This window comes from Arachis ipaensis, chromosome B8 (assembly GCF_059453495.1).
Source record: "Arachis ipaensis isolate K30076 ecotype BB chromosome B8, ASM5945349v1, whole genome shotgun sequence".
In the NCBI taxonomy this organism is placed as follows: domain Eukaryota; kingdom Viridiplantae; phylum Streptophyta; class Magnoliopsida; order Fabales; family Fabaceae; genus Arachis; species Arachis ipaensis.
This window is the reverse complement of record NC_142443.1, coordinates 15,006,635-15,017,430: the sequence shown is the minus strand read 5'-3', so window position 1 is coordinate 15,017,430 and position 10,796 is coordinate 15,006,635. Positions and strand designations below refer to the sequence as shown.

Sequence of the window (10,796 nt, the reverse complement as noted above, 5' to 3'; positions counted from 1 at the left end):
GACAAATGGTTTGCCAGTTACGGGACCGACACTGAGCAGTTATGAGGCTTTAGAGACTGAATGCTTGGACCAGTTTGGTGTTGCACCTATGAAGGCAGACTGTAGGGGAAGTTTCATCAAGTTGGTTTGGTTTCGAGCATTGAAAGATTGGTTAGAGTTGGTTGATGATATCCAGATTCAGAGGTACGTGAAGTGCCACATAATATTATTGTTTGGGACCGTTATCTTTGGAGATAAGTCTGCAGCAGGGGTACACTGGAAGTTTCTTCCGTTACTCCGTAACTTTGCCGGGATCATACAGTTCAGCTGGGGATCGGCCTGCCTGGCACACCTGTATAGATCGTTGTGTAGAGCAACTCGGGTCGACTGTAAGGAGATTGATGGTCCGCTGACACTGTTGCTTGCCTGGGCTTGGACCCGTCTACCATTCATTGCGCCGATTCCAAGCAATCCTCGAATCTTTCCGATTGCAAATAGGTAAATTTAATTAGTAAACGCTTTTAAATAGTGTATTTTAAATTGTCTCCATAAATGTAAGTTAGCGACTCGCTTGATGTTAGGTGGCGTAACTGGGAACGTCAGAATCGGCCTTACAGATTTCGTACCCTTGAGAACTATAGGAGAGATCTGGATGTTCTGCAAGAAGGATAGGTTTGTTGTAATAAATAAGTAGTTCTTTTCGTTTATCCGTGTTATTATTATATGTGTAATCCTCGGTTACTTGCATAATGTGTGCAGTTTGTTTGGGAGCCTTATGCAATTGGAAGGACCGATCCGGACGTGATTCCTCCTAACATCCGCCAGCATTCTGCTATTTGGAGTGCCACAGTTCCACTTATATCTTTTGAATGTATTGAGTTGCATGCATCTGATAGACTGAGGAGGCAATTTGGCTTGACTCAGGGCATTCCTAATCAGGAGCGAGACCTAGGTGAAGCACACAGTGAAGTTCTGACAGGTTCGAAGAATCAAAATTGGTCTGGAACCCACTCATTCTGGGTTATGCATTGGATGAACCGGTATAGTCATATTCTTGTCGATGACACGGTGCCCTCACAGCATCAGGCAGATATCTACTTTCATTGGTACCGAGGTAGATTTGGTTTACACTTGCATCTGTCACAGATTGAACCACAAGAGAATCAGCCCGGTGATCCTATGCATAATCAGGAGGACCAAGAAGTACAATCACCGCCACCACCATCCCCACCGCAACCACCACCGCCTCCCTCACAAACACAGGCACAACAAGAGCCTGAGCAGTTCACTCCATACATTCCTGACACGCATTCTGCGGATTACTTGACTCCACCAGTATATCAGCAGTACTGGAGTGTCCCGCACCAAGAATCAGGTGAACAGGGTTCTTTTAGCCAGCTACTTGGGTTCATGGCTCCTGTGCCAGGTTACTCATATCCAGCTTACAGAGACATTCCCATCGACCAGATGGCCCAACCGAGTGGGATTTCTCCAGGTAGATTGTCATTGGATACGAGACCTCGACAGCTCACTTCTTTTGGTACTTCTGGTACTGCAGGTAAAACGATTTGTTGGTCATTGATTATTTGACTTGCTTGTTGATTATTGAATTAGTTGTTTGTTAAATTAGTTGATTTAATTAGTTGGTCATTGATTATTTGACTTGATTATTGATTAATCGAGTTGATTATTCAATTAGTTGTTTGTTAAATTAGTTGGTTATTGATTATTTGAGTCGATTAGTTGATTTAATTAGTCGGTCATTGATTATTTGACTTGATTATTGATTATTCGTGTTGATTATTGAATTAGTTGTTTGTTGAATTAGTTGGTTATTGATGGTTTGAGTTGATTTTGATTTGATTAGTTGGTTATCGAATGTTTTCATAGGTACAACTACTAGCGAAAAAGGAAAAGGATACAACCTTAGAGCTAACCCCCCTCGGCAGAGCGCTAGTCGGTATACCCCATCCGCTTTTAAGAAGGTTGCAAAGAAATGCAAGAAATTAGTCAAAGATGTAAAATGGGCGATGAGAAAATGATGTTGGACTTACTTATGTATCTTGTCGTGGACTTATTTATCTAGCATGTGTTGGACTTATTTATGTATCATGTCTTGGACTTATTTATGTAGCATGTTGGACTTACTTATGTAGAATGTATTGGACTTATTCATGGAACTGGTTCAATTTTCTAGAATGTTTGAGATTTGGAAATGGTTGAGAACAGGTTTGAGAAATATTTGGATGGGACCCGAATAGGGTGGCAAAGTCCGAGTTTTAGAGGAGATGCTGCCGAAATTTTATAAAATTGAAAGTTTCGTTTGAAGTAAATATTTAAAAAGATTTGGTTTTAAACATGATGTATTTTGAGATTGATTTATTTAAAAGAAGGAATTATGTCTTGAATTGGAATTGTTAATCACGTCATACAAAAACGTCACATACGAAAGTCATAAAATATATAAAATATTCAAAGTCATACACTAAATCGAGTGTCCATCTACTGCGGATTAGTTGGACCACCACGTTGACGACATCTACTACGGCTATGGCCCTCGGCCCCGCATTGTTTACATCGCCTAGGACCACGCAACATCCGAGTGTCCATCTCATTCAAGAAACGGGTCATCCTTGGCCGACCTTTGGATACCCGTCTAAGGAATGGATTACCTACGAATCGAGGTCCATGATAAACAGGCCATGTTGTTGGATTCCCGAGTGGCCTAAACCTAGCCTTGTACACTCGTTGAACCTGGTCCATCTTGTAAACATCATGTACATACAGTTGCCAATCAAGACGTTGGTTTGCACAACAAGCAAACACATGTCGACACGGAAGCCGGTCAACTTGGAACTCACCACAGTCACACCGTTGTTGACGGAGGTCCACTGCATACTCCACACCACTAGGACACTCACGCACTTCGAATACCTCATTCTGTCGGTCAAAGCAACTCACTTGGATGTTACCTGCTGCCCACTGATTTGCATGTAGTTTGGAGGTTACAAGCTCAGAGAACACATGTCCTGCATTAATTCGAGTCTCAGCCTCGACTCTTTTTCGGGTGAACAATTCATTAAGCCTGTAAAATGTTGTCTTAACAAGTGCAGTGACTAGAAGATTGCGAGCCCCTTTCAGTACCGAGTTGATGCATTCTACTAGATTGGTTGTCATATGACCCCATCGATATCCCCCATCAAATGCTAAAGCGTACTGCTCATGCAGAATTCGATCCAACCAGTTGGTATAAGCCTCACCCCGCTCACGTAAACGCTGATAACGCGTCTCGTACTCGCGAACTGTTCGCAAGTAACCTGTCACATAAAAAAGGACCCACCATAAAAAACGTTCATCATAATAACTGAGTTCAGGAGTAAATGTAATCGTAACTATCATACCGATGTTGACGATAAGCTTCTGCAGATACGGAGCCTTGAATTTCCTCAGAAAGTTGGACTCTATGTGTCTGATGCAAAACATGTGGAATACTCTGGGAGGAGACCAAGCTCCGTGACAACGAGCAATAGCAGACCTAATGGAATCGTGTCGATCGGAGATAAAACCCACACCATCACGTGTCACAACATGCTGTCACAAGTTACTCAGAAAAAAGTGCCAAGCCTTAGATGTCTCTCCCTCAACTATCGCAAATGCAATCGGCACGATGTTGTTGTTGCCATCCTGTGAGACTGCAACCAACAAACAACTCTTGTATTTTCCATACAAATGAGTTCCGTCTACCTGCACTATTGGCTTGCAATGTCTGAAGGCTCTAATACAAGGGTAATAACTTCAGAAGACTCGGTGTAGCACACGAATATTAGGAACCAAGTCATCTCCCTGGTACACAGGCATTGTTTCAAAATGAACAACTGCAGATGGCTCCTTATGACACATGGCCTCAAACCATATCGGCAAGGCTTCGTACGAAGCTTCCCACCATCCGAAAATTGACTCCACTGCCTTCTGTTTTGCCAACCATGCTTTGCGATAACTAATGGTGTAGTTAAACTTTGACTATACATCCGCAATCACTGATTTCACCCTAATAGACGGGTCAGCTTCTACCAATGGCTTTATTGCTTCTGCAACTGTGTTGGAATCCAGCTTCGAATGATCTTGAGAAATGGTGGCCCTAGTATAGGTGTGACTACCATTGTACCTCCTTATCTCCCAACAGAACTTTCTGGACATTTTGCTCACCCTAATTAGCCAATCACATCCTGCACCATACTGGGTGCATTTAGCATAGAATGTCGTCGGTTCTGACTCATGCATCCGATAATCTACACCTCTGCGGATTGTATAATCTTTCATCGCCTTAATCACTGCGTCCCTAGAACTGAATTCCATTCCCACGGTAAATTCACCATCTGGCATAAGGGGAAGCTCTGCGGCAACAACATCACAAATTTTAGACTTGTCAGAACTAATAATGTAATAAACTAATAAGCACAGAACAATGGAAAACGTACTTCTCAAAACCGAACCGGTGATCGAACCGGTCAGATCACTGGTTTAACTGATCTACCCGGTCTTATGTAATTAAAAAATAAAGCATAGTAAAAAATATTCACTAACAATTCAACAATTTTCGTTGCCTTCTGCGGTCTCACCATGAGACCGGACCGGTTAAGATTCAGTTTACCAGTTTGTCGGACGAACCAACCAGTCCGGTCGAACCGGTTTGTCAGTTGAACCGGTCGGTCCAGTCGAACCATCAAGTCCCGTCCTAATGCCCTGCCCGGTCGGACCGGCCGGTCTGGTCTAGATGGCCGGTCCGGTAAAACCGATCATTTTGGTCGAACAAGCCGGTCCGGTCGAACCAGCCAGTCCGGCCCAAATGGCGCAGAAATCATACTATCACAAATCTTAATTTAAATTAACGGCGCACCTGCATTTACATATTCAGGAAACTCCGGTGCATGCATGGCCTCCAAATCCAACGACCGCATGAAACTCGGCTCCACAAATGGCTACTGACTTGCTAGTGCATTTGCCACATCCGCCACATCTGCCACCATAGCCTCGTCAGCTTGATCTTCGTCTACACCCAGATCAACGACCTCGTAGTTACTTTCGAACTCTTCTTCACTATCACTGTTATAATCTTCCAATTCAATATCTCAGTCCGCTGCAGATTGCTCGAACTTGATATACAGTTCAATAAACGTCATTCGCGACCGACTTTCAAGATACACTGAAAATATTTCTTGCATGCTCGCTTCATCGGTCACGTATTTTGTTTGAAATTGCACGAACCCACCAAAGACAGATATAGGATATCTGTACAGAATACACGACACTCTCCTAGATATTTGAGAATCCATCCTCTCACAAATGACCTCTTTTAATTCTTCAAATGACAGTGTGAATGGAATAATAATATCTAACGGATTATCACACACAAATTTCACTCCTTCTGATGTTTGTAATAAAATATGGCCATGATAATACACTTTTAATCTTACTCTATCATCCATGATAATAGAGAAGAAGAGATCTACAAATAAAGAAGAAGAGATTTGCAGAGAAGAGATTTAGAGAGTTGTAGCACCGAAGAAGAGGAATGAAATGAGCTGCTCAGATTGGGTGGGTACATCTATATATATATATATCACACTCAAATCGGACCATCCAACCGCAAGTGTGGCCATTTGAATTTTTTAGAACTAAAAAATCGGACGGTCCAATTAGTAGACAGCCCGCCCAAAAATTTTTTTAAACCCAGAAATCGCTGGGTCCGATTTGGGTTAGCTAGAGTTTTTCTGAAATCAGCCTTTAAATCGATAGGTCCGATTTCCTTGGGCAAAAAAAAAAAAAAACCCTATGCATGCTATAATTCGTATGGTCCAATTTCCATGCATGCAACATCACCACGCACAAATCGGACAGTCTGATTTATGCCCCTCACCCCCTGCATGAAATCAGACTGTCCGATTTCTCTCCGTTAGCTAACCGCTGTCACACACTAGTTAAACACCTCTCAGCGCCATAAACGGGTGTTACACAAACCCTTGGTTCATATCCAAAAAAATTAGCCTCAAGTTGATGGGGCCTTTCCATTGCATTTTTTTTTCCCATGGAAGGGCCTTTTATGTTAGCGCAACCTGTAAAAAACTCGTCTCCTTTATTAAAGTTTTAGCTAAGGAGGCACCTATTGGTTTAGCGCCTACTAATAAGCACTTAATGTTATTTAAATTATTTTTTTTCAAATGAATGAAAATAAAAAACTAAAAAAAATATTTTATGGTTAATCTTATGTATTTCTATTATAATTAATTATTATTAACATTAAACTAAAAAAAAAGTTAGGTAACACTTAAACAAAAAATGAGTAGCATTTTAATAATAAGTCTTGAAAACAATGACATGTTGGTAAAAAAAATCATTTAAACCAGGTATAAGTTAAAAAGCAAGGTTATTCTTTTTATTTATTGATAATTATTCATCAAATTAAAGATGAAATATGATTAAGTGGACATTCCACAATGTAAAGAAAATAAAATGGGATATAGAACAATATAAATCCACTAGAATTTGGGGGCAATAAATAAGTAATAGAATGCAAGCACTAGCATATATAAACCATGTTCTCCCTCTTTTAATTTCTCCTTATCCCCACACAAACCCCATATCTCAATTCCCTTTCTGATAAGGATCTAAGCCATTCATTAATAATGGCTGCAGAACATGTTCTTGAGTTGTTAGATACCTATTGGTTTCAAACAACAGTTCTATCAAGTTTATCCAAAAAAACAGATATTCCAACATCATCACACAACCACCAAGATCATGTTTTGGAACAACTTTGTTTAGATCCAAAAAAGCTTCTTAGAGTTCCAACACTTCAAGTGAGGTCCTTCAGTGACCAAAACTTATTATTAGGTGATGCTTCTTTCTCTGATGATTCTCCGTCACTGGATTCTGTCCTCCTCGCACCACAGAAACTAAGGCCAATTCTCTCTGGCAAGGAAGTGGGTGAAGAATTTTCAATGGAGGAGGACAAAATCAGTGCCAAAATCCATGCAGATGAAGAAGAACATAACAAAGAAGAAGCTTCTACAAGGAAGAAGAAACAAGAAGGTCAAAGAATAAGAAGAAGAAGATTCAACAGAGGGAAAAGTAGTAAGAGCCTTTCAGACCTTGAGTTCAAGGAGCTAAAAGGGTTCATGGACTTGGGTTTTGTGTTCTCTGAAAAAGACAAGGACCCAACTTTGGTTTCTCTCATACCAGGGTTGCAAAGGCTCGGAAGATCAAAAGAAGAGGATAATAATAATGGAGAAGAAGAAGAAGGTGTTGGTGTTGGTGTTGGTTTAGAGAAGCAAAAAACTGATGAAACTGTGATATGTAGGCCTTATCTATCTGAGGCTTGGGGTGTATTAGACAAAAGGAACAAGCTTGTGAAGAATCCATTGTTGAATTGGAGGGTGCCAACACTGGAGAATGAGATTGATATGAAGGATAATCTTAGGTTCTGGGCTCACACAGTTGCATCCATTGTAAGATAACAATAAACAAGGATGTTTCTGTTTTTTTTTTTTTTTTTTTTTTTGGTATTTTCGGTCAATGTTCTAAGTACAATGTTGTTGTTTTCCTTGGAAAGTCTTCAACTGTATAAAAATTTTGATTTGATCTCACTATCACAGCTAGAGTCATGGATGTACATTATCAAATTATCATGTTTATGTACCTAAGAAAGAGTTTCTTTTTTCTTAGTGCAGTTTTGTCAATTTGTCTGCAAAGTTTAGCAGAGAAAGAGAGGAGGTACTTCTGCAATGAGAGATAAGCTTTCATCATTGTTTTGGTATATGGCCCATTTTTCCATGATGTTGATAGGGCAATAATTGAGACAATTTTCTTATTGAGAAGAATTCCATTAAGTCTATTTTATATGTAAATAATTTTCTAATATATACAACTTTTCCAAATAACTCATAACAGGGGATGGCCGTGCAATGACTTGTTTGGAAGAATTATTCAAACTAATTGTAGAAATAATATCTATGTATATTTTAATATAAAATTAGGAATTTTTTAACAAAAAATATTGTTTTGATATACAATTTTTATACATTATACTCACACTTATTTTTTCATTTCTTTTTAAGATCTTACAAAATATTCATTGTAATGTTTTAAATTCTTAATCTTAAGTTTTAATAAAAAAAAAAAGAAACTGGTGAGTATTAGTTTAAATAAAAAATAAAAAAATAAAAATATTAATTATTTAACATTTTTCTTAAATTAGATTAGATGTTAATAAATACTCCACTTTTAATGTTTAAAAAGCACTCCTCATAAGAATCTTGATTTGTTTAATCTTGGTGCATTAACATACTTTTTCTTTCTATCTTCCAATTATTTTGTTACTCTTCCCATAATAATTGAACATTACAATGTAATTGGCTTATAGTAGTGTGGTTGACAAGGAGTTTTCTAAACCAACCAAAATTAGTAAAATAATGTTATATTTAGTGAATTACAAGAAAGTGTGGGCCTAATTGATAGAGACAAGAAGAGAAATAGGGCCACCAAGTAATTATTTTATTTATACACACTTGAGTGGGGGTACCACTTTTCTAGCATAGTAGTGTTTGTATTAGCAAAAAAGTTAATTAAGACCAATGGCAATGGGAATCACACTTTAATCAAAGATGAAGAAAAGTAGCCAATGGGGGGTTGGGATCACCTACACACACCACTTTCCATCCACTCATGCAGCTCCACTGCCCAATGGCCGAATGGGGTCTCAACTCTCAAGTCTCAATACTCAATGCTTTAGGCAATAACTGATTTTTAGAACATGTGAAGCATTATAAATTTAGGGTTTAACTAATTTATACACTAAGAACGTATATTAAAATCATAAAGTGCAAGTATAATACTCAAATTATATTGGTCCTAAAATTACTCAGTTATATAAATATATTATTATATTTTTTTTATTTTTTAAATTTATTAGCATTTTAGAATAAAAAACTAAAGAGCACCTCTAAATTTTCATTACACATTTTTTTTATTGTTTGAATACACAAAATACATAAGGTATATGTGCCTTTATATAGATAATACTTCATACTAATAATTCATGACTCTATTAGCTTTTTAATACATATATTTGTTCAACTTTACTTTTAATTAGGGGTGTTTATGGGCTAGATTGGGTCGGGTTTAAGTAGAACCAGACCCAATCCTAAAAGAATAACGGGTCAACTTTGATCCGACCTAAAATGACCCAAAAAAATCGAGTTAAACCGAGTCGATTCGATAAAACATTAGTATGTACAAATTTGTAAATTTTCTATATTAAAATAATAAAATTTTATTTTAAAAAAATAAATTTAACAAATATTATATCAAAATAAATTATTTCAAAACAAACTAATACCGTATAACATAAAAAATATTAATTCAATTATAAAAGTATAATATAACATTACTAATTAACTTAAATATATATTTTTTATTGTAAAAAGCAACTTCAGGTCGAGTCGGGTGACCCGGAAAAAAAAAAAAAAAAACCTGAATCCAACCCGAAAATAGAAAACAGGTAAAAAATGAAAACCCAAACTTGACAAAATATATCTCGGGTCTGGGCCAAGTTTCGGACCGAGACAGGTCTTGAACACCCTTACTTTTAACTTTGACTATTTAAATAAGTAACTTTTACATCTTTATTAGTTGGCATCTTGTAATTTCTAGCACAACTACTATAAATATCTTAAAAATTCTTTAAACTTAGTCATCAACTTGAAGCTTCCAATGCAATTCATGATTCTTCTAGTATGGATGTGATGAGTACAACTTGTTATATATATAGATGTTTCATGATTCTTCTAACTTGATTTGTAGCCTCTAACTTTGACTAAGAAATAAAGTTTAACTTGTGATTCTTGTAGCTTCTAGTTTCATTACTTGTAATTTTATAGCTTATATTTTCATGATAGTTCTAGTATGGTGTAAGTTGATTTAGTTTTTACTAATATTACCTCCCTTAAATCAAGCTTGTAAAATTAATCATTTCAAGCATATTTTTCAACTTATAAAATAACTCGATCTTTAACGGCTTTGTAAATATATCTGCTACTTATTTTTCAGTTGGACAGTATTCGATCACAACTTCTTTCTCCTTTACCAACTCTCTGATTTTATGAACCCGAATATCAATATTGCTTAGATCTTCCATGTAATACTGGATTTTTGCAAAGTGCAATAGCTGACTTATTATCACACAATATCATTGTTGGAGTACTTTGTTTCTCATTCAATTCCTCAAGAATTTTTCTTAGCCAAACCACTTGCATTGCACAACTTGTTGCTGCTATATATTCTGCTTCTACTGTAGATAGCGCTATTACTGATTTTTCTTCGATGACCATGAAATTGCACCAGAACCAAGATGAAATACAAGTTTCGAAGTATTTTTTCTTGTTTCTATATCTCCGACCCAATCACTATCAGTGTAACCGACAAGATTCACTTCATTAGTATTTTCATAAAAAATACTATCACTTAAAGTACCTTTATATCGAAGAATCTATTTTGCCGCTTGCAAATGATTGGTACAAGACTCCTCCATAAATCTACTAAGCAAACCAACTCCAAACATAATATCTGGTCTGGTCGCAGTTAAGTACCTCAAACTTCCAATCAAGCTTTTATAATATGTAGGATTTACTGCTCTTCCTTTATCTTCTCTCAACAACTTGAACTTCTCTTTGACCGCAGTAGGAATTGGTTTTGAGTGCTCTATTTGAAATTTCTTCAAAATATCATTTGCATATTTCTTTTGAGAAATAAAAATTCCATCA

At 37.2% G+C, this 10,796-nt stretch overlaps 1 protein-coding gene across 1 annotated transcript; it reads left to right on the top strand.

The window, feature by feature from the left end:
• Positions 1-6,550: 6,550 nt before the first annotated feature.
• Positions 6,551-7,700, top strand: LOC107612687 (uncharacterized). Its single transcript, XM_016314391.3, has one exon. It carries the CDS (start codon positions 6,663-6,665, stop codon positions 7,491-7,493), a length of 831 nt encoding a protein of 276 aa, XP_016169877.1. The 5' UTR covers positions 6,551-6,662; the 3' UTR covers positions 7,494-7,700.
• Positions 7,701-10,796: the final 3,096 nt, after the last annotated feature.